This window comes from Thunnus thynnus, chromosome 22, assembly GCF_963924715.1.
Source record: "Thunnus thynnus chromosome 22, fThuThy2.1, whole genome shotgun sequence".
Classification (NCBI taxonomy): domain Eukaryota; kingdom Metazoa; phylum Chordata; class Actinopteri; order Scombriformes; family Scombridae; genus Thunnus; species Thunnus thynnus.
Window position 1 is genome coordinate 15,244,791 of NC_089538.1, and position 24,238 is coordinate 15,269,028.

Sequence of the window (24,238 nt, forward strand, 5' to 3'; positions counted from 1 at the left end):
TTAGAATTAGTGCAGAATATGGAATTGGGACTCAGCTGCTGTCTTAAGATTTAAAACATTGCTTTGTATGAAGAGAGAGAGATTTCTATACTCTCTTGTTTCATTTGGGCAAAAAAGGGCAAGTATAAAGTATTGCTGCTGTGATTTATTTTTGATATGTACTATAGGTGTATTTATAGCGGGTGTGAATACTGCGAAGACTACAAACAGTAGTTTTTATGCAGGTGCTTCAGAAAAGAGGCTAACATTTATCAAATCAGTCCACCAAACTACCATTTTGACCTGTTCAAACCTTCATCAGATAATGATTTCTAGAGGCTATATATAACTTAAGCCCCGCCTTTGCACAGCTGATTTCACTGATAGGTGTCATAGCGTGCAGCTGAAGCTACTGATTGCATTCAGAGGCATTCGAGTGAAAACAAAGCAAAAGATGAGAAGCCGTATATCGCAGGGAATCAAACAACCAGTAAACAAATTACACTCATAATAAAAAACCTAACATGAGCTACTTGGTATATTCTTTAAAAAAAAAATCTGCTTCAAAAACAGCTCAACTCATGTTCAATATATATTATAAAGGAATTTTAGATGGAGCTCAACCACATCTCTCATCAAAGGAAAACTGATAAATTTGTTTCTTACGTTACATTTAAACACATATGCAGAAAAGTAATCTCCTTTTTTCTTGTAAAAACTATAAATTTTTTATAGTTTTTGCCCCCTACTTTGATTCTTTTCTGTTTGGGAACTGCTCCAGTCATCTCTCATCATCTCTTTCTGATGTTTTTAAGTAATATCAATGGCTCTGTTGGCATGGCGACAGTAAAGCAAGCGTTTCAAGCAAGGGAAATCAAGCGTCAAACAGTGATTCAGTTGTGTGTGTGTTGTGTGTGTGTGTGTGTGTGTTTCTCGGAAAAACAGGGTTATTTGTTGTAAATGTGTTGCAAAAGAGGTTATCGAGTTGCACAACTGATTACGACTTGTAATTTGGTGAAAGAATATTTTTGTGCTGTTTTGGCTGACAGCAAATTGACAGAGACGGCAGAGAGATAACGAGGAATCAAGAGAGCGAGACAGAAAGGGATACAGTAAATGAGGATGTTGAGGGCAGGATCTGAAACATGTGAGCCGGTCAAAAACAGGATGAGAGCTGTTCCAGAAATGCAGCGGTCAGCAATACCATCCACCCTATATGTGGGTCTAGGGGCATCTGTCATCCGACCCATCAAACAAGTCAGGTGATCGAAGACACTGTGAAGTACCAAAAGTTGCAACTTCGAATGTCTGGTGATATTTATAATGCTGTTTCCATATCATGTGGTCAGACAGTTAAATGAAAATGTTGCCAGATTTATTGTATTTAGTTTAGACTATAACATTTGAGAACGTTTGCTTACTAAGACTAATCCACTAAAAATAGATTTTGCATTAAAAAAAACATGTTTCCTTTTGTCAAAGTGAGATATTGAAGAAGAAGAATCAAGCACATCGTTGATTTCCAGCCCTATATAAGAGGCCTTCCCCTAAAATAAAAACAGACAAATTATTCATGTGTGTCTTTACTACGTAAGAGTCACGCTGAAGCTGTAGCTACGGCTAGTCCTACCTTGAAGCGCCGAGCCAGGAACTTGTTCTTCATTTCCAGGAAGTTGCCTTTATTCGCCTGCGACTTGAAAGGCTCGTTGACGATGGCGAACTGGGGATCATTTTGGATGTCTTGCCACCGAGCGTAGCCGTGACTGACGCAAGGGGTCAAGGGTCATAAAACACCAGTCGAGAAACAGTGTGAAACAGCACTCTGTGGGTCATCCTTCCAAACCAAACATCATCGTGTGACAATGAAGCTAAACAGGGAGGGTTTTCAGATTTTTTTCGTGCACTGAAAAAGTTATGAAACACATGAACTTAGAGGAATAGTTCAACATTTTAGAAAACATTATTCGTTTTCTTGCTGAGAATTAGATGAGAAGTTTGATACCACGCCAGGACGCAATTAGTCTAGCTAGCCTAGCCTTAAATACATCTCTAAAGGTCAACAATTAACACATACCTTGTTTGTTTCATCCGTACATGAACTGACAAGTAAAACTAACAATTTGTGGTTCTGACAATAATCCAAGAAGTTACTGAGCATGCAAGAGATATTTAATAGCACATGTAGCATAGCAAAATAGCACATAATTCTGCATAAAACCAGAAATTGTTGTTCTTACATTACAAGCTAGCTGCCCTGTTTCCAGTCTTTATGCTAAGCTAAGCTAAGCTAAAATAAGTTAAGCTAATCAGTTCATGGCTCTAGCTCCATACTTAACACAAAAAATGCAAGTGGTATTGAACTTTTCATCACAGTATTGCTCTAAATGTCAAAAAAACAAAAGTCCTTCAAGAGACACATGGAAGCCGTCTTCCTACGCAGGGGTCAAGGGTCATGAAACACAGAAACAGTGTGAAACAGCACTCTGTGGGTCATCCTTCCAAACCAAACATCATCGTGTGACAATGAAGCATAACAGGGAGGGTTTTCAGATTTTTTTGTGCAATGAAAAAGTTATGAAACACATGAACTTAGAGGAATAGTTCAACATTTTGGGAAATATTATTCGCCTTCTTGCTGAGAATTAGGTGAGAAGTTTGATACCACTCTCTTATAAAATCTGAGGTTGGAGCCAGGACGCAATTAGTCTAGCAAGCCTAGCCTTAAACACATCTCTCAAGCTTAACAATTAACACATACCTTGTTTGTTTCATCCATACATGAACTGACAAGTAAAACTGACAATTTGTGGTTCTGACAATAATCCAACTTACTAAGCCTGCATGAGATATTTAGTAGCACATGTAGCATAGCACATAACTCTGCATAAAACCAGAAATTGTTGTTCTTAAATTTACATTTCGAGATACAACTCGATAATCAGTGAGCTTTAGATGTGCTGGCAGGTGTATTTTTGAGCTTCAGGCAAGCTAGCTGCCCTGTTTCCAGTCTTTACGCTAAGCTAAGCTAAGCTAATCAGCTCCTGGCTCTAGCTTCATACTAAACACAAAAAATGCAAGTGGTATTGAACTTTTCATCACAGTATTTCCCAAAATATCAAAAAATGTCCATCAAGTGACACACTGAAGCTGTCTTCCTGCCTTGTAACCGTTACAGTGAATCTAAACATTGAGGGTTTCTGCATTTTTTTTGGTGCAAAAACGTTAAACCACATTAGAATTAACATTAGTTGAAAACTGCTATTTAAGGGCGATATCTTTCATCTTCATCCTCTTTAAATTCAAAATGGGTGTTTTTTTTGGGCAGAAAATAGTTTTCAGGCAGTTTGTGAAATGACAAATGTATCCTTTTTATTTTAGAGTAACTGAGCCTGAGCATTAACTTGCAGAGTAATGAAAACACAGTTTTATGTGAATACTACACACCCTTAATTAACATAATAGAGGGAACAACATGAACTAAATGACCTACTACATCAGCTTCCAGCAGACACAGTTTGCTGTTTACTGAGCTCTGGCTGACTTGTTGACTTATTACGCTGGGCTTCTGCCGGCCGGCAGAAAAATAAACACACTGGGGTCATCGCCCGGGCAACTGCTGTCAAGGATACATCACGATTCCCGCCAGCAGCCAGAAGTCGTGTCGACGGTGCCAGATCTCGTTCATCTTCCCTGAGGAGATGGCAGCCCGCTCCTCGTTCTGCCAGAGAGTGTGCAGCTCTGCAGAGTGAAGCCAGCACAAGGTAAAAATGAAGTCGGTCTAAAAGTGCTTAGCTAGCTGAAACCTGGCTGCAGGTGTTTCCACAGAGCGCAGAGCTTTTCTGGTTTTGTGATCAAGGTGAGGATAATTTCGGCTCAGTGCTGACTTTGTACGGAAGCCCTGAAAAGCAAAGAGAATGTTTTTCCTTTTTCTTTTTTTTTTTTTTTGGTTTTAGCAGTGAATTTGTTATTTAGACGACTTACTTTTTCACCTCATCTCTCTCCTCACCTTTCATGGAAACTGTTTTGTTATTTAAGAAAAAAAAAAAGCTAATCTTCTTAATCTCAATGTCTCTGATACAATTACAGTAATGTTTTTAAATCATTTATACAATTTGCTGCACAGTTTATATTAAATATTTAGGGCTGGAGTCTTTGTTTGAAATATTAAAGTACAAAATACAACTAAGCTACCTTTATCTGTCTGGATCTTGCATTTGGAACTTTTATTAGCACACAATGTTTTGATCTGTCAGGGATCTTCCTCGGGGCTCTTGTTGAAGAACCATGAGATCAGAGGAAGTTTCGTAACTTGGAGTCCTGCCTCATCTGTAAATGGATCTGTCAAGCATACAATGCATAAAGCATTCAAGCATTCAACCTACCTACTAGATGTGGACTTGTAAACTGTAGACTTTTTAAGGCTCCTGTCAATATTGTACTTCATTTTTCTTTTTTTTTTTTTTTACAGATGGAGATGTACCTGAATATTTTTGTGCACGTGCACTGGAGAATTCTGTTTTTGATTATCCTACTTATTACTAGCTGACCACCTAAAAAGTCCCAGAATGAATGTTGAGGAAATAAACATAGATGGTTAAAGAGATGAATGAAGGTACGTCGGTACTAACCAGTGAAGCCTCCATCAGCGATGTTGAACATGAAGCGGGGTCGCTCAATGGGAGGCCTCCCGTTACCTTTGGGCACCTCCTCCTTTGCTACTTTGAGTTCTTTCCCAGCATCCTTTTCACCTTTGACCTCCTCTGTTATTGAGAAAGACAGCAAAGGTATTGTTCAGCAGAAAATTTGCGCTTTTTTGTTTCATGAGTGTCTTTAAACTGTGAGACGTACCTTTCTTCATGTCAGCAGCCTCGCTCTTATCCTTGGCGTCTGTTGTTTCCGTTGCGGTGGGCGTCTCCTCTCGCTTTTCTTTTTCTTTGTCCTTCTCCTCTCCTGACTTTTCTGCTTCTGCAGGAGAAAAAAAAAAATCACGATGAATGTTACACATACACACCATAAACCATCTGTTTCTGTCTCATTGAGAAGCAAAGGTGAAGCTCTGCCTTATCTGCTTATCAAGTTTCCTTTTTTTGTTTTCACCTGATTTCTCTTCTTTGACCTCCGTGTCTTGCTTTGTTGTTTGTTTTGTCTCCTCTTTGCCCTCCTCCTGTACTTTTTTCTCCTCTGTTGTGGCGGCTGGAGCGTCACTTGTCTCTTTCTTCTCCTCCTCTTTCACGTCGCTCTCGTCTTTGCCTTCAGTTTTTTGACCGGGAGATGCATTTTGTGATGAGGAAAGCTAAAGGGAAGCAGCCAAATATGTTATCAGACAGTGAGCTGTGTTTTGCTCTGTTTCGTCAGCTTTAAAGTGCATTTCAGGTTATTATAACAGGACACATCACACCACAGTTTTTGCATATTGTTATGCTATTCGTTTCATATACTTTACATCATGGATGACCATTTGCTAAAGCAGGTTTTTCTACATTTCATTGATGCTGCATGAAAGTGAGTGGAAACCAATGGCTCCTTCATGGTAAATGGGTTAAAAAAAAGAGCTGCAAAAACAGAAACTTGTATTTAAACAATTCTCTGATTAAGGAGAAACTGTAACTGGCCACTCAAGACTGCAGAAACACGTCCAACCTCTTCGGGGTCAGTGGCCTTGTTGCCGTCCACCTCTTTCCCTTCATCTTTGTCTTTCTCCTTCGCTTTCTCTTTCTCCGACGAGGCCTCGCCTTCCTCTTTGTCCTCTTTCTCTCCCTCTTTCCCGTTCTTTTCTAGCTTGTCTGCTGGAGCAGGGGTCGCTGCACATGCACAGACAAATCAGACACATCAAAACGCACAAGCACGGGACACTAGATCACATCCAAATGAACATCTGGTGCCCTGTACAGTACATGGAGTGCCCCCTGCTGGATTTGGGGCTGTGTGATTGTGTATGTTTGGTTACCTGGCTTGGAGGTGCATGGCGTGGTGTTATAGCTGGCGTCGGGGGTGGGTGTGGCGGTCTTCACGGCTGGAGAGGAGGCCCTGGAAGAGGTTTTGTCTATGCTGACCTCAGGCTTGAGCTCTGGAAGACTCCACCGCCCGTTGATGTGCTCAAATTCCTGGATCTAGAGACACAAAACAGCGAGCACTCAGCAAAAGAAAAAAAAAAAGCTTGGCACACACTCAGTTTACCTAATACCACCTTACTTCAACTCACCACCCACATGCCCTTTTTGCCTGGCAGTATATCATATGTCCCCCCTGGCATAGATAGCAGATCAGGATGTCAGCAGGTTTCAACAAGTTGGAGTGGAGACTGGATTTAAGATGTTTGGATAAACTAAAATAAGCCGGCAAACTGAAAGTAGTAGGGCAATTCAATCTTTCAAGATGTCATGGCTGATTTCTTCACTAGAAAAACATAATTCAAAGAGCTCTGACATTTTATTTGAGACCTAAAGCCTACAAAGACTACTGTCTTTGTAGTTTGTTGAATTAAAGATTTGTGGATACTCTGTTTAGACAATACTTGTTTGATTCTGCGCATTTGTCAGCCATACCTTCTTCTTGACGAGGGACATGACACCGATTCGAGTGAGGACCGGCTGCCGACACAAGCCCTCCCTCGGTACGCCGTCGGCGAACGTCTCGGCCCCGTCGGCCACCGGCTCGCATAAGTGACGCATAAAAAGAGACACGTAAGCTCTGTTAGAGAGGAAGAAGATAGGAACTGTGGTTAAAGGACAGACATAATTGCAGGTAGCTTATACTTGAATATTTTTCCTTTTATTTGTCACTTACTTGAATTCTTTCTCAGTCTTGCCCCTGAGGTCTCTGACCAGCCACTGAGAGGAGAAAGCGTCCTGAGATGGCATCCCCCAGCGCATCACTGCGTTCAGGAAAGCCTTTCGCTGGCGTGTGTTAAAGCCCAGCACCTATCGATGGAAATTACAGTATATTTTAGGTATTACAGAGTGAAAGTGGCACTGTCTGGAAAGTGGAAAAACTCCTTGTCTGTTAAAATGTATCTCTGTATTATTATAATTCTGGAAGACCTTTAATGAAAACGTCAGGATGAGAGAACTTAAGGTTCATTTTTCATTTTCCTGCAGACATCCCTGCGTTTCTCAAACTTCCCAAGGCCTTTGTGAATAGGTCTAACTGCCTAATGCTAAAATAAACTAGCATGAACAATGCAGGCCATTATAATCATGTCCACTATTATCAGGATGATAGATGAGCTTGGGAGGTTTGGAGTTGTCGGGGATGTAATAGCCTTGCTGCCATCTCAAATCAAAGATTAGTAGATTGTTATAAAAATATCTAAGAGTGCAAGTTCTACTTAAAATAAAGCTGACAGACAAAAATGAAAGGAGGACTGGTTCCAGCGAGATGTACAGACCTCAAGGTTGCCTCCGACTCTGGCCAGAAGGGGAGGCAGAGGTTTGTCCTTCTCATTCCTCAACTGGCGACGTGACTGCCTTCGACCTGCAGGTAAAAGGAGGCAACAGAAAAGAGGTAGCAATAATTTCTCGCATTTCCAGATTTTCTAATTTCATGAAAGTAAGATTATAAAAAAAAAAAATAGAACGGAAAGTACAACTCTATCTTTCCCTTGAAATTTATAGTTACTTGGAGTTCCAACTGTCTGAAGGTGGATGGCGGTTCGCAATTTTTGGCAACCGGATTCGTTCGGCTGTGCCAGGCAACTGTAACAACTAAATCAATTTCGACCTGTAATTCAACACAGACCTGAATATGTGTTTGTGTGTTACAGTACAGCAGCCGTCTTTCATTGTTCATGAGCAGCTCTGTTTGATGTCTCTTTTTTTAAATCTCTCCTTACCCTCTGGCCGATCGTCAAAGTCTTCGTCCTCCTCCTCGGAGCCCACTGAGTACTCGGACTGGTTATCTGAAATGTCAGCATGCCACTCTGAAACAGCACATGGTGGTTTGTCAATAGGCCAGGCCCATTCACTTCCACTGTGCAAGCAATAACTCAAAACAGAAGACATCATTTTTCTAGTAAGATCATAAGATTAAAATAATAAATCTTTTCAATAAATACTTACTTTCATGCTAGAAATCATCATCATCTTAGGAAAAAGTAAGGCTTCACTTTTAAATCCTGGATTACCCAAAATAATCTTAAACTGCTCCTTTATTTCTAATATGATCGTAACACTGAGGTGTAAGAGACGTAAAGCAACTCAGATGAGTTTACACAGCTTACTTGGGCTTTGTACCCAAGGGTCAACCAGGTCCAAACCCAGTCCCTACCTTGGTCTTCCTGTGCGGCGTCGTTGTAGTTGACGGGCTTGCGGTTCCTCTTGCCTTTGCCCAGTTTGCTCGCCAGGTCCTCTTGTTGCTGCTCGTAGTGATGCCGCAACAGTTTCTCCCAATAATCTGGATCCACGTTCTCCTCCTGTTTGATGATCTCCCGCTCGATCTCCTCGATCTGGAGAGTCAGATAAGTACACAAAGGTTAGAAATGATGTCTTTTTATGTGTCTTTTCTCAGACACATACACACATGGACGCAATTATATTCTTAACAGGTTGGAGGGCAAGGAAGGCATCAGTGCAGAAAGTGCACATTTGCAAAAAGTGCTTGGCCATGGAACAAAGATGAAAGATGTTGCAATGATCACACTTCTGATGTTGTAATAAGCTATTTTCAGATTTCTGTGCACGGATCACATGTCTCCAGGGTTTTTAGATGAATCTGATGATCTGTGGTTACCAGTTAGGATACTACAATATACATTGTTATTGAAATTTTGATATATGGATAAGACACTTCTTCATAAAACATCATACCAAGATATCAAAATCAGGGCTCTTGATTTAGTATGAATTGAAGCTGCACTAATCAACATTTTTATATTTTTATTTTTATTTTATTTATTATACTCTTATCACTCTCATTAACCTTGTTTCCAGCTGCAGCAGCAATCAGCTGTTTTAAGTGAAAAATCTGATACACCTGCTGTACGCTACCTGCACAGCATCAAACGGCAGACAAACAAAGTTAGCGACTAGCTGGTGAACATAGCAGAGCAGCTAAAGAGATAGATATTTTTCTCACAAGTGAGAAGAGACCAAAATCAGAGCTGAAAGAAAGATAAATACTGGACTTACATTTGTCACGTGACCAGAAACAAGATTCCAAATAAATGTTAATGTTGTTGAATGTGTAAATAAGCTACTGTTTGCTAACGCGTTAGTCATATCAACTTCTTAGGTTGATAATAGGCCAGTAGATAAGGCATATGTATTTTTAGCTTGCACCATAAAGATATAGAAAGTATGCTGATACAGTACATTTTCTGGAAACTCAACTGAGAGACAGTTTATAAAATTATAGATAAAATAACCAGATGGGAATGTCTGTTTTTGGCTAATCCAGACACTGAAATACCTGGCAAATCAAGGTATTTCATCACTTTGGTGCAAAAAATCCTGTAACTACTGCAATACTGTCATAAAGCAGGGCAGCCTAATACAATACGGCATGGCAGAATCTTCGTATCACTCAACCCTATGATGAACATGCATTCACAACATGTTCCTTCACATGAAACAATGAACTACAAACCAAGAGCAACACTTTTAATTCTCACCATCTCCCAAATAATCATCCCTTCCTCTACTTGCTTTATCCAGAAACTGGATTTCTTGCACGCTAGAACGGGATGACCACGGGTGTCAGGACATGAACAGCTATTTTAAAAAATGTCTAAAAAGGTCATATAAAAAATATGAAATCTTTTGTATTATTGGTGCAATTCTGTTCTCCACCACATCTCCTCATGTCCTTCCTCTTTTCTCCCCTCCATATCTCACCTTATCCTCCTCTCGGACCATGTACTGGGCCACTTTAAAGGAGCTGAGGTACTCGTTCATGTTCTGGACGTCGGTGTCGTCCGTTGCGTCTTGGCTTCGGTCGAGCAGCCTCTCGATGGCGGTGCTGTCATAGTGGATCACGTTGCCCTCATCCTCAACTTTATCCCCTGAAGAATTCTTCATACCTGCCATGTGCGGGGACGAAAAGTGAAAATGATTTGTCCTGTTCTGTCGTATCATCATCATTTATATCATCAATAAAACAAGAATAAGCCAACTGTGTCCTTCGGCCAGATTTGTCAAGATGAAAGGACATTAGAGTGAGTGTGTTTGACAAAATAATTTCATTCAGGGGAAGCAGCCTGCCAAACGCTCGAAACTTTGACCCAAACATGAAACATCCAAAGCTCCAAATTATTATATTTTACTGAAAATCCAAATTTCATTTGACTTTTAATTTTGACATTGAACAATGAATGTTGTTACCTTCTATTTCATCCTTGAAGAGCTCTTCTGTTCCAAACTTGAGGATGTCGTCCAGTTCCTGCTTGGTCATGGAGCCAGCCTTGGAACCCAGGCCCGGCCGGACCACCAAGTGGGTCAGCATCATCTTCCTTTTGGCCACCTGAGTGATGCGCTCCTCCACGCTGGCTCGCGTCACAAAGCGGTAGATCATCACCTTGTTGGCCTGCCCGATGCGGTGAGCTCGACTGAATGCCTGAACAGAGAGGGACAAAGACAAGGAACTCATTTTAAACACAGAAAGATTGAAGTTTTGTGAATCGTCTTCCAAAACCCGCCGGTCTACAGTACCTGTATGTCGTTGTGAGGGTTCCAGTCAGAGTCGAAGATGACGACGGTGTCTGCTGTGGCCAAGTTGATACCTAAACCTCCGGCTCTGGTGGAGAGCAGGAAACAAAACTGACAAGCGCCAGGAGCTGGAAACAGAGAGATAGAGAATGTGAGAGAGAGACATATAGACAATAATGAAAACAATTTGTCCTTAATGACAGAGCTCTATTGATATCAGTAACTTAATTCATAAAATATGATATTCTTATGGTAGCAATATGGTTTTCACTTTGGGTGATAAGCTTATATAAGATAAACTTATATTTTTATGTCCAGTAACACAAAATAGCTGTAACGAGTACCTCACTTAGTGAATTATACAATTTATACAATTCAAAATTCAATCACAACCTCTGTTATATTTACATCTGATCTAATTCTTTAACAATTTCATTATCAATCCTTTTTTAGATAAAAGCGAAGAACAAATGCAGGTTTTATGGTGTTAATGTAGATTTTTTTGCACAATTTCTGTTGAGCAAAAAGCTTAAACATCCTACTGAAACATTTTCTAATCACTTCTGCACAGAAAACCACCAGTAATAAACCAATAAACCAATAAACCACCAGTACTCTAAACCAAATTAAGGTGATCTGAAGTAGAAAAAAAGTTTTCCTATGGTTCATTACATTTCAATATTCAAGTTCACCTGAGGTAACACTGTAATCTATATTTAATAATGTATAATTTAATATCACTAATTGCCAACAAATTCACAAAGATACACTGAAATAAAAAATACATTTTCCAAGTATGAATTGAATCACGTGTCTTTATATCAAAATCTCCCTTTTCTTGTCCTGTAAAATGTGAAAATCTTCCGAAGGCTCCTCTTGAACTACACATACATTCTGTTTGTTCTGATGTCAGTTTCAATAAACTTTGTTTACATGCGGTTGAGGTCTAATTCATTGATTTCTCCCTCGTCCCCCAACTCTTAATCTAACAACGCCGGTAGGGAGGTATGAGCGGAGGCAAACAGTCGACTGCTCTATATCTCTCAACAGCATCACGCTGTTATTCAATTTAATCAATTTAATCAGATCAAATCCCTTTCATAACTACACTCCACCCCCATATTCTCTCGGAAATATGTCACATTACGGAAGCTAGGGACGCTCTAATTTCCATTTCACTGTGAGTTTAAGCATATTAGTGGGTAAGTTTCACATGAAAACATCACGGATTCTTCTTAATGTCTCACTATCAAGCAAGAAAAACATGCAGCAATGCAGTATCGCTACAGTGATTTATTAGCTCTTCATTGGAAATTTCTTTTGGATTTCTGCCTTATTTAGCTGGCTGTTTCTGTTTTCTTTTTTAGTTCTGTCAATTCATTGCAACTTTGATTCAAGGCAACATGAGGAGTATATAATTTATGCCAGACTGTCTGCGTCACCAATAGAGGTCGATAGAGGACAGGGACATCCAGCTGCACATCCAGCACCTCACCGTTGAAGCGGTCGATGGCCTCCTGTCTTAGCGCTCCTGTGATGCCGCCATCGATCCTCTCATACTTATAACCTTCATAGTCCAGGAAATCTTCTAGTAAGTCCAACATTTTAGTCATCTACAAACAGAAAAGAGAGAGAGAAAGCTGCTCATGTGTGTATATTTCCATCTATACTTCACTGCCCACACACAGCTGGAATGACAGCCTGCTGTCATTGAGCCTTCTGGAGGTAGCATGGGACTAATTTAACATCTGTGAAGAGAGGTGACCATCTGTTGTGTGTGTCCATGTGAGTGTGTACCTGTGAGAAGACCAGTACTCGGTGCCCCTGCTCTTTCAGTTTCCTCAGCATCTTCTGCAACAGCATCAGTTTCCCAGAAGCCTTGGTTAGGGCCGACCCCTCGTAAGCACCGCTCGGTGTTTTTTGGGCTTCCTACAAACACACACAAACAATACCATCAATAACAATAACATTGATTTAAAAAAATGATGTAGTGTCTTATAATAATGCATCTCAACTTTTATTTGAACCTTGCAATACCTGTTAAAAGTACAAATATAATACAAGAACACTACCTTACATCACCACAAGGTGTCACTGTTGTGCAATTAAGGAGTAATTCAAAGAAAATTGTTAAAAAAGAAGTGAAATTCCAGCGATGTATAGAGGATCTAAACTGTCTGTGTGATCAAACAAAGCTGCAAATTATTTGAATTTAACACAAGAAATTGTTTACTGATATTTCTTCCCCTTACATTTCTGTAAAACTTGGCTTGGCTATATTTTATTGTCAAGGACAAAAGCGTGTGTTTGTCTTTTCTCACCATGGAGGCGACCGGGAAGAGGTAGGGATGGTTGCAGCACTTCTTTAGGTCCATCATAATGTTGAGCAGGGAGACCTGGTTTCCTCCGCCTTTCGAGTTCAGAGCCTCGAAGTTCTTGGTCAGAATAAGCTTGTAGTATTTCCTATTTTCAAACACAAAGACATTAAAAAAGATAATCTAAATGCAAATGTGTAACACATTTTTTCTGCTTTGCTTGCCTGTCTTCTGGTGTATAAATCATTGAGTAATGTCATGATTTTTGAGTTCAGCGCAAAGAAAATTCTTCAATCTCTCTACTCTCTTCCCTACATTGTTCAATATTTAAACACATCAAACAACTAGAAAAGTTTTGGTTATTTTCTTACTGTTGGTTAAGAATTTTCACTTTCTATTTCAGTATAATAAGTTACATTTACAATATACAATATAATGAAATTCACAGGCCAACATTTGCAATCGTACTCACAATTGTACTGGTTGTTGGAAGTATAAAGGTTGGTGTGGGTCCCTTTAAACCACATTAATCAGCTTAAAAGTGGCAAATAAAGTTTTGTGATGGAATAACTAAGTTACAAGTTATATTTCAATGCTATTTCCATTGTTTGTGATAATTATTTTCTATTCCAAAGTAGACATCCATTGTGCTCATCCAAATACAAACAATCACAACCGATTAAGTATGATTCAGGTTTGCAGGTCAAAAAATATCTGGACATCTAGGTAATCAAATGGCCTAGATTAGGTTGAAAAGTGGACGTATTTTAGATGCCTAAGTAACACATGACAATGACCATATTTAAATAAGTAACAGGGCAAATCTACTGATTATATGGTCATTAAAATACAGTCGAAACAATGGTTATATGTAACCTGGAAATCTAAAAAAAAAAAAAACCCTTTCACTTTTTAATGTAGCATAGATGTTTTTTCACCTACAAATCACCTAAATCATGCTTACTGGGGACTAGGAAGTGCCAGAGTCCTCCACTAAGCATCTTCACAGTAACAACTGACTGGTTGACAAATATTTTGCTCAAGAGAACGACTGGTATCCACAGGTATTAATGGAGAGGAGACCGTTCACTGCCAAGTTTCTCCCAGCTAGCTCATGTTAATTTACATGACATCCACATTTCCCCCCGTCAACCCTCCCCAGTATCGTACTTCTGCATCGGGCTCAGCTCCACTCTGACAATCAGCTCCGTCTTGGCGGGCATGTTCTTGAAGACATCAGCCTTCAGCCTCCGCAGCATGTGAGGCCCCAGCAGGTCGTGGAGCTTCTTGATCTGGTCCTCCTTGGAGATGTCGGCGAACTCTTCCAGGAAGCCCTCAAGATTACTGTACAGAGAAAGAGAGAGGGACTCAGTGATGACTGAAGGAAATAAGAAAAGTGTGTGTGTGTGTGTGTGTGTGAGAGCGAGAGAGAGAGGAGTCCTACTTGAAGCGGTTGGGGGTGAGGAAGTTGAGCAGGTGAAACAGCTCCTCCAGGTTGTTCTGTAGTGGAGTTCCTGTCAGCAGCAGCTTGTGGTCGATCTTATAATCGTTCAGACGCCTGAAAAACTGGAAACAAGGACGTATTTCTATAAATTATATGACATTCATATAAAATCACATTGATAAGAGCTGTATTGTAGCCTAATTGATACATCTGTATAGCCAATATTATTGGCTAAATTTATCTAAATGCTGATATATATCGATCTATCTGCGTATAGTACAATTAGTACAATTGATCAACAGACTGTGCAGACTGTTACAAGAGTCTGATATGTTTTAATTGTCTTATAGGTTTATTGTTTGTTTATAGTGTACGTAGACTATCTTGAAGGCATTACTGATACTGAGAAGATTATTCAAATTCAATTCAAACAAGCAAATCAGTCAAAAACAGATAAAAGCAGCATAAATAAGTCCAGTTAGGGATAGTATTTAAATAGCTCTCATAATTAAAATGAATGATAAAATCTAAATTCTAGTAGAGTAAGTAAATTTAGTGGAAGTAACAAGAATTTGCAGTAGAGAAATGGCAAATATATGTTAAGGATAGTTAATTTAGAAACAGTGTTGCTTTTACATAGTTTGTCCACCAGAGAGCACTGACAAGTTTTATCTTTTAAACTGTTACAGGATTTTTACACTATTAAATATTGATAATCAGCCTAAAACATCCAGTTTCAATCAGGCTCTACAATTATACTAACATTTACACACACACACACACTAACTACTGTACCTTGGACTGGTTATTCTTAAGGCGGTGAGCCTCATCCACCACCAGACAGGCCCAGTCGATGGACTTCAGCGCCGTCTGGTCAATGGTCACCAACTCGTAGGAGGTCAGCAGCACGTGGAATTTAATAGGAGCTTCCCTCTGCAGGAAGGAGAGAGTGTTTGTGTGTAAATCATTTTACAACTGCAAACAAAGGTGTGATCCACTTTCCAATCAAATCACTCTGTAAAACAAAACTCTGACGACTCCTTTTGGTTTTTTTTTGTATTTCATTTAGTTGTCTTCCCTCCTCACCCTCAGCTTGAAGGTCTTTTTTCCTTGTTTGACAGCCGTGTCGTCGAAGGAGAACTCGTTCTCTCTGATGATGGCTCGGCTGTCCTTGTCTCCTGTGTATGTCACCACGTAGAAGTCGGGCGCCCACATCTCAAACTCCCTCTCCCAGTTGATGATGGTTGAGAGCGGGGCGCTGACCAGGAACGGACCTTTAGTGTGACCCTGATGGGACAAAGGGAAGGAAAATTCACATTAACGTTTCAACCTCAACTTCCGTAAGGAGGTGGAACAAGACACTAACAAGAACCATCACCTCTTTAAAGAGGGAATAAAGAAAGACGATGGTCTGGATGGTCTTGCCCAGCCCCATCTCATCTGCCAGGATGGTGTCAGTGCCCTGTGCCCAAGAAAACCGGAGCCAGTTCAGACCCTCCAGCTGGTACAGGTGCAGCGTACCGCCTGTCGATGTGACGAAGTCTGGCTGCTCCTCGTATTTTATCGTAGGCTGGAAAAAACCAAAGTAGAGAGCAAAGAGGAGAGATGTGAAGAATTTACACAAATCATAAACTACTGTTACTGAAATTGTGAAGTAAAAATAGTTTTTTTCCTGCAAAACAGTATAAATTCCCTAAAGTATAGTTTTAAAAAGAAAAATGAATGTGCACATAAAAGGAATATGCACAAAATACACACATGACACAAAAATGATGAGATACATATAAAAAATTGAAACATACTTAAGGGAACATGCATCTTTTTGAGTTTTATGCAAAATAATAAGAAGAAGAAGAAGAAGAAAATAATAAGAATAATTTCATTTATAGAGCTTTTTTCAAGCAATGACCACAAAGTGCTTTCCAAAGGAGAGGAAATTCAAAACATAACAACATTAGGAACAGTTGCAAGAGATAAAACAATGAAACACAAACACACATCCACACATATATGCATATATCTACACAAATAAAAGACAAAAACTCTCAATCAAACAGCTCATGACCAGAGAAATGCAGTCAATCAGCTGTTGGGAAAAGCCATTCTATAAAAATATGTGGTACTGCAAAGAGTTGATCGCCCTTTGATTTTAACCTGAACTCCGGAAAAGTTAGAAGAACCGGATTGGCAGACCTGAGGGGCCTATTTGGACAGTACAGTGTAAGGAGCTCAGTAATCTACTCCGGCGCCACATCATTCAGAGCCTTGTATGTGATTAAGAGCACTTTAAAATGGATTCTAAAAGAGACTGTAAGCGTGTGCAGTGAAGCCAAGATTGGTGTGATGGTGTGATGTGAATTTGGAGCTGCTCCATAGCTTGATTGGTCAGGCAAGTAAACAAGGCATTACAGTAATCTTATCTAGAACTCATCTAATTTTGGAAATATTCCTCAGTTGATAATAACACGACTGGACTACTTTCTTTCCATGTAGCTCCAGGCTAAAGTCATTATCGAGGATAACACCCAGATTTTTTGTGGCTGACTTAATGTTAGGAGTGAGGGAGCCGAGGAGTGGCTGTATTTATTTTGAGAGGTATTCAAGGCCAATGATGACAACTTCCATCTTATCAGAGTTAAGTTTTAATAAGTTTTGGGACATCCAGCTTTTTATATCATGTAGGCGGTTATATAATGAGGCTAATTTACTGGGGTCAGATTTTTGAAAAATACAGCAAGGCCTCCTCCACAGCCACAAAATAAAAGTAGTAAATGAAGGAATTAAAGCAAAGAAAAACAGTGATTTCATTCAAAATCCCAAACAATCTTTTGACAGAGATGTGGTGTGTTTTAACAGGAAATAAAAAATGCAGATTGGTGGCGGCTACAAATCAAACTCACATCAGTGACCGGAGAGGCAGGAGAGTCGTCATCACCCTCCTGGCTCTTGCTCCTCATCTTCCTGGGTTTGTCTGGGTCGTCCTTCATTATGGCGTCTCTGTTAAACAGCAACACGGATGTTACTCAGTCAAGGAATTAATCAGGCGATCAAGAAAGTAAACAAAAAAAAGTATTAAATAGGTTTGTATGAGCAGAGTATTTTACAGTATATGAATTTACATACAAGTCCAGAGAAGCTACTAATTAACCAATAATATTTTAATACACCTTTACATTAAACTTGGCTTCCACACTTTAAAATGCTCAAACATCTAATGTTATACAATTATTCACTTTTTTTGCAATAAAGGAAAAAACAATAAATACAGAATATGCACAGTTTTCATACATCCTTTTTCTAGAAATATTTCGGCCATAATTGAAACTTTTTTTAATTACATTGGGAGCACTGCTTTCATCTTACAATCAAAACCGGAGTGTTTTTTTTCTATACTCAAGTCGGTGAGGGTTGATGCATTCACTGCTGATCCTACCTGTGTCTCCAGTAGTTTGCCTTGTAAATGACAAAGTCAGGGATCTCCATGTCGTCTCTCTCCCAGGTGCACTGGTCATAGGTCAGGTCTCTCCACTTGACCAGGTAGTGGTACATCCCCTTCTTGTCCACACTTACAGGTAGACACATACAGTACAGTGAGTGGTGATGTCATGTTTTTCAATCTTTGTCATCCATCATTTTTTAACTTTTTTAACAGATGAAAAATAAACATCTGTAATCTGCAAGTTTATAAATATACTGTAAATACATCACATTGGCTGACTCAGGATAAATCAATTACAACTCAGGCCCCATACCTGTGGTTGATGATGCGGTGGATCATCATCCACTCAGGCTTGATGCCGTATCTGTAGTACTTGTCCTCCAGGATGGCGTACTGGGGGTCTTTGGCCCTCCTCTTCTCGCTCTTTCCCACTCCGTTCTCATCCTCTCCGCCCGACCCGTAATCCAGGCTTGGAGGTTCGTCCATGTCTGTCTTCCTCTGGTAGTTTCTGTACATCACCGAGTGGAAGATCTCCAGCTGGAGGGAAGAAAGTATATAGAAGGAGAAGAAGGAGACTGAACGTTTCTGCCAAAATTCAAAGTAATTCTTGATCTTTTGCATTATATATTCTTGAACATTTGTAAGATAAATATAACATCTAATGGCTAAAGTACTGCACATTTACTTTCCTCCTTTTCCGTTCCTCTTTTGCAGACTGAGAATGCACTACATCAGTTGTTCCCAAAGTTTCTGGCTTGTGACCACTTAAAATTAAGCAAAATAAATATACTTGGGACACCTAATTGCAGGTTATGGCTTTAGTATGGACATAAGATATGAGCACTATTCTTTCTTAGACTGTTTCATTTGATTTATTTTTAGAGACCTGAGAGGTATCCAGTATTTTAAGAAATAAACTAAATTAGAGAGAAATTGGTTGAAAATGGTTCTTGCATTGAATTCTAAGATACAATGCAAGAATGACCCATTATGTCCAAATGGCAGTACCGAGAAAATTAAACCTCCACACTTCATCCTTGTATTCTTGAGTTTGTTCTTGAACTCTCTCCTCATATAATTCTCGGATTTGACCGTCACTTTGCATTCATCATCTCACCTGCAGCTCAGTGATCCATGTGCAGTGCCAGTATGACTGCCCGGCCAACTTGACAAAGAACTCCCTCTCGGCTCTGCCCTTCATGGGAGGCGGCAGGGGGGCGTCGGGTGGGGCGTCAGGAGCCGGGGGCACGGGAATGGGAGGCGGAGGCTCACCCCACCGCCAGTGGAGGATCTTCTGGACACGTCCTTTGATTGGCGGACACTAGAGGAGGAATATAGTGACTAATCAGACCTTGCTATAGTTACTGCATAAAGGAGAAATAGACAGTTTTAATTGTAATATACTTACTTAAATTAGGTGAAACTGCCCTCTAATGTATGTGACTGACTGTATTATCCTGGTAAAACTTATGAACGTAAAAGCTTCCCAAAGTGATGTGATGTATTTCAAGGTTTCACCAAACAATATCCACCATCTAGGGGCATAATTTAAACTTATTTATACTTATTTGCTCTTTTTAAGACCTAACAGTTTAGTAAAGCAACAGAAACAGTCAATGAACAAATCAGAAAACCGACAATAAACAAGGTACAGGCTCTTTCAAACAGTGACGAAGTAAAACAGAGAACACAAGAGTGACTAACCGTGCATCGCGGACACAACCACTCTCCATTGGGGATCTCTGGTAGCGGAGGGTTTAGACAGTGGATGTGGTAGGAAGATGTGCAGGTGTCACAGCACAACAGTTCACCTCCATCTTTACACACCCGGCAGAACTCCATGTGGTCGTCATCCTCCTCTTCCGTGCCGGTGGGCACCCCCACCCCGACCTCTGAAATTACTCTGTCCTCACTGTCCTCCTCGAAATCCTCAAAGTCCTCATCTTTTGCTTCCCACTGGATTCCCTCTTTTTCCTGGGGATGGGAAGGGAAACATTAGAATCCTGAATACATGAATACAGGAATTTTATAACTTCTTCTTTGATGACTTTAACTGTCAAGGTGAAACCAGGTGATAACTATGATTTCTTGTTGGGTTTGATTAACTAGGACTGAGAGAAATAGATAAAGGGGAGGAAAACTCAGAGCCAGCTTGTGATTGAAAGGTCATGAGTTCGATCCCCAGACCAGGAGGATAAATTTAGAGGGGAAAGTGAAAGAGCGGCAGTTGCTCTTCCTTTGTAATCACTGCTGAGGTGCCCTTGTGAGTGTTGAATGTGGTGTTCCTCAAAAAAAAGATGCATTGCTTCCACTGACACAACCCGGATTGAATAAAGTAGAGCTGCAATTAATGATTATTTTCATTATCAATTAATCTGGCAATTATTTTTTCAATTTATCAGTGAATCGTTTGGTCTATAAACATCTAAAAACAAGTAAAAAATGTCTGCCAGAGTTTCCTTAAATCCAAGGTGGTGTCTTCAAACTGCCTGGTTTATTAGACAAACAGTCAAAAACCCAAAAGATATTCAGTTTACTATCACATAAACCATAACACATAAAAAAAGCAGCAAATCCTCACAAAGGACTGTCTGTATCTGGGGTATGTTTGACATTTTTGCTTTAAAAATGACTGAAATGATTAATAAATTATCAGAATGGTTGCCGATTATTTTTCCGTTGATCGACTAATTGTTTCGGCTTTAGAATAGGGGTTAAAAAACAACCTGATTTATGTAACACCATTCGGTAACACCTTTCAAGCAAAAAAAAGTCATATTTGTGGCCTACCATTTTTGCAACAACAGCTACTAACCAGTGATGGACATTAGTGGGTATAAAACAATCAACAATGAACAAATCTGATCTGGTAGAAGTTGGCATTAGTCACAGCAAGCAAGCAAATGTTAAACTTTGCATTGGCTACTTTGTTAAATTAGCCTGCTATTCAGCAGTTTCAGGCCTGCTGTGCTGAAGTGCTGATCCAGTTCGGCCTAATTGTGCTGACTAATCTAAGTTGTTTTGCATCACAGACCCAGCATAAAAACAACTGTGTCATGGTAACCAAAAAAATGAGCATTCATATTTGTGACATTACCGAATGCATTTACACCCACGCATACGCTTCAGGTGTCTGTCTTTGTCTGGGCAGGATTGTGTTTGTCTGTGAGAGCAGTTCTGCTGAAATCTGTAATGCAACTGTAATACAAAGCCTCTATTCATCTGGTCCTCCAAGCATGTAAAAACAAACCACTTTTAACTGTTATTTTTTTCACTCAGGTTTAGCCATGTAGCTCTGAGATAAATATTCAAATGAAGCTGGAACAGATGCATTCTCGTGTGGTTGGACTCACGCAGTGCGGGCAGCTCCACTTGCCCTCGGGGGCCTTGTCCAGCTCAGGCTCAAGGCAGACGAGGTGGTAAGCTCGGGGACAAGTGTCGCACAGTATGATCTCGCCACCCTGCTGACACACTTCGCAGTAGTCCTGATGGTCGGTCTCATAGCCGTCACCTTCCTCTTCACCACCTGGAACTGGAAGGTATGAGGACAACGCGTGTAAAAAGATAGGAGACAAAGGACGGAAACATGTATACAGGTAAAAATGTTTCAAATTGAGAACACTGTATATCATCTATAATTATGTCCTGTATAGTATACTTAACGAGCACGTTGTCCTTACTTTTCTTCTTCTTCTTGGCCGGCCGTCCTCGTTTGCTCTTCTTCACACGGCCAGAGCTGTCAGATCGAACTGAGGAGCTGTGCACGCTGGAGTCCTCCTGCTCAGACTCATCCTCGTCCATGTCCTCGCTCTGACGGAGAACGAGAAAGAGTCGAGTGGGTGAGTGAAAGAAACAGGAAAAAAGAGAATCTGAGACTGAGATAGAGAGTGGGTGCTCAGTGAGATACATCGAGAGACCCCACTGTTTTCAGCACCCTACAAACTTTTTATACTCACTGAGCAGCTCTTCTTCCTCTTGGCGCCTATGGGCGATAGTTTAATACGAATGGGTGCCATCTTTTTAGCCTTGGCTACAGCCGAAGCCTTTTTCTTGTCTGGGACTCGAGGACTTTTACTGCGTTTCTTGTAGCCTGGGCCTGAACAGATAGCAAGAGCGTGCAACATTTGACATAAAAGAAAGAAAAGATGGTGAGTGTACTGTATAAGCAAAAAAGTAAGAGTAAATAGGAGGATTTTGACAAATAGTACACTTGGTTTATTGTCTTATATTGCATGTAAACTACAGTACAGGCAAACATCAGCTGGTCACAAGACATCAGCATGTGTTTAAGATAAAGTCTGAGGTCAACAATCACTACTAGAAACAATCCTATTAATGAAACTGCTGGATTGTACGCCATGAGGGGTATAGAAGAAATAACACTGCAGGTGGACATTCAACCAAAGCACGGACTACAGCTGACCCCACTGACCTTTGCCCTCTTTAGTCTTGGCCTTTCGGATTGGCGGCGGTTGAGGTGGCGGCTCAGGCGAGGCGGTTGCTGCAGAGACCTGCTCGGCGACAGCAATGGCGGCGGCTGCAGCAGCCGCAGCAACAGCGGCTGCGTTGCCCTTAAAGGGGTTGTTGGAGCTGAACTCCCTCCATTTAGCCCCCAGGATGGTCATCATCTTTGACATGGGGATCTTAGGGTTCTTCTTGGCTATCATGGGCCTGAGAGCGAGAGGTTAGGATCACTGAAATGTTTTGGAGAGAAAAACTATGTAGGCGACATGCAGAAATCTGACAAAGGCCCTGAAGAAACAGCTGTGACATAACACTTTTTCAGTCAACTTAAACGTGTGTGAGCATTAATCATACTTCCATGTATTAGTCATAGGAATTGTTTGTCTATAACTGTTTGTAGTAACTACAGTTATTTGGTGGAAACACTACATGGTTGACTTGGCTGAGAAGAGTTTAGTTTTCTTCTACGGGCACTGACGGTATTGAGACGGCTAAATAATGTCCCAACAGATACAGGCGTTGGATGTTATGGATTACTTCATGTTATCAGAGTCAAAGCAGGTGAGTCAGCCACAGAGGCAGAGGCTCAGGCTGACACTGACAAACTGACTGCTACATGGTTAGCATGGCTGTCTGGGATGCCAGGAGAAGACAAATGCAAGTAATAGTACTTCTGTTATGCCCAACCCATGCCATCTGTATCTATGTTAATATGCTGTGGAAAGTTTCACCATTGAGGCTTTGTGTTTTGAATGGTGATGCCAATGTAGTAGAAGAAGATTGGTGTGTGTGAGAATAAGAGGCTTGCAGGGCTGCCAACTCTCACACATTGACCGTGAGACTGTGACACTTTTCACACGCTTTCATGCCACAAATCCATGTTCTCACGCGGTGAAAAACAAATTTATAACTGATAATGTCATGGCGGGAAAAAAGGACATTGACAGCGCACAGACGGACCAGACAGAGCAGCACAGCGCTAAAACAGCGCCGTACAGCAGTGAGTTATTCAGACCATTGGGGGGGAAAGCCAGAAATATACACACATCTATTATATTGTAATTTATTCCCATGCGTGCTGCTCAGAGTAATCTCTGTCAGTGGCTCTTCTGGCAGCAGCACAGTGTCTCTCACTCTCCTCTTGCGCTGTGTGCACGCCTGCAGGAGTGAAAGTGAGTTACTATGATTACAGAGACGCTCTGTGTCTCTGTCGCTCTGAAACTTTCTTGCGATTCCCAGCAATAGGTTTCTACATAACATTTTATCAATATAATTTAAAATATAAAATAGTCAATCTTCTAATAATCATTTCCTGTCCTGATCCACTCAATTATACACTGTTCTTGATGCATTCTTGGTTTTCATAGCACCCTCAATCTGACTAATCTAGACTAGTGCAGGTGGCTGTTTCTTGACTTAATCCGAGAGGCTAGGTTGTGTAGACATGCAGGAAATTTGTTTTAAATTACTTTTTTTTTCTGGGCGAGGACCCCCAGACCCTCTGCCAATTATGTATCTTTCCAAGTTTGCTCCCCTATTTTAAAACATATCCAGGCACCCATACTTGCACGTGTTGTCTTTTTTGTGTGTGTGTGTGGGCTGTAGGATGGCTCATGTATTTCAATCATTGACCTCACAGATTTTAGTCATGTTAACTTGACAGTTCATTTGGCCATTTGTCTAAGTTTATGAATTCGTCGGGTGTTACTCAGGATCTGTTGGTGTAAAGTTGTAGAGCTGGTCTATGTAGAGCAAGGTTAGTAAAGTTATTGCAGCACTGCAGCACTAAACAAGGCCAGAGAGAGGTTGAGTGGGTCAGTTTACCACGAATAATGCTCATTTTATCATGAACAAAAAGAAGTACTACTAAAATATCCCCCTCCCCTAAACGTAAACCTCCCCACCCAACCCCCAACGGGAACAAATCCCACTCCAAACTCAAGTCAAAAATTGGCAG

The 24,238-nt window shown here is 40.5% G+C and overlaps 1 protein-coding gene across 3 annotated transcripts in view; it reads right to left on the minus strand.

The window, feature by feature from the left end:
- chd3 (chromodomain helicase DNA binding protein 3) overlaps positions 1-24,238 on the minus strand; it is a 44,462-nt gene that overhangs the window by 15,198 nt on the left and 5,026 nt on the right. For 2 of the 3 annotated variants that reach the window (XM_067579308.1, XM_067579306.1), the window contains exons 5-36: positions 22,250-22,488; positions 21,774-21,913; positions 21,498-21,627; positions 21,171-21,349; positions 19,522-19,791; positions 18,935-19,138; positions 18,131-18,354; positions 17,812-17,943; positions 17,279-17,375; positions 15,757-15,948; positions 15,465-15,665; positions 15,174-15,311; positions 14,379-14,500; positions 14,105-14,278; positions 12,941-13,082; positions 12,417-12,548; positions 12,115-12,232; positions 10,623-10,747; positions 10,296-10,527; positions 9,810-9,994; positions 8,245-8,422; positions 7,811-7,897; positions 7,367-7,452; positions 6,766-6,899; positions 6,525-6,669; positions 5,927-6,089; positions 5,620-5,780; positions 5,077-5,272; positions 4,828-4,944; positions 4,608-4,739; positions 3,609-3,717; positions 1,610-1,742 (exon numbers count right to left, since the gene is read on the minus strand). In XM_067579308.1, coding sequence (XP_067435409.1) covers positions 1,610-1,742; positions 3,609-3,717; positions 4,608-4,739; positions 4,828-4,944; positions 5,077-5,272; positions 5,620-5,780; positions 5,927-6,089; positions 6,525-6,669; positions 6,766-6,899; positions 7,367-7,452; positions 7,811-7,897; positions 8,245-8,422; positions 9,810-9,994; positions 10,296-10,527; positions 10,623-10,747; positions 12,115-12,232; positions 12,417-12,548; positions 12,941-13,082; positions 14,105-14,278; positions 14,379-14,500; positions 15,174-15,311; positions 15,465-15,665; positions 15,757-15,948; positions 17,279-17,375; positions 17,812-17,943; positions 18,131-18,354; positions 18,935-19,138; positions 19,522-19,791; positions 21,171-21,349; positions 21,498-21,627; positions 21,774-21,913; positions 22,250-22,488 — 5,017 coding nt within the window. The remainder of the gene's footprint in view (positions 1-1,609; positions 1,743-3,608; positions 3,718-4,607; positions 4,740-4,827; positions 4,945-5,076; positions 5,273-5,619; positions 5,781-5,926; positions 6,090-6,524; positions 6,670-6,765; positions 6,900-7,366; positions 7,453-7,810; positions 7,898-8,244; positions 8,423-9,809; positions 9,995-10,295; positions 10,528-10,622; positions 10,748-12,114; positions 12,233-12,416; positions 12,549-12,940; positions 13,083-14,104; positions 14,279-14,378; positions 14,501-15,173; positions 15,312-15,464; positions 15,666-15,756; positions 15,949-17,278; positions 17,376-17,811; positions 17,944-18,130; positions 18,355-18,934; positions 19,139-19,521; positions 19,792-21,170; positions 21,350-21,497; positions 21,628-21,773; positions 21,914-22,249; positions 22,489-24,238) is intronic. The other variant, XM_067579307.1, reaches the window with a different exon arrangement.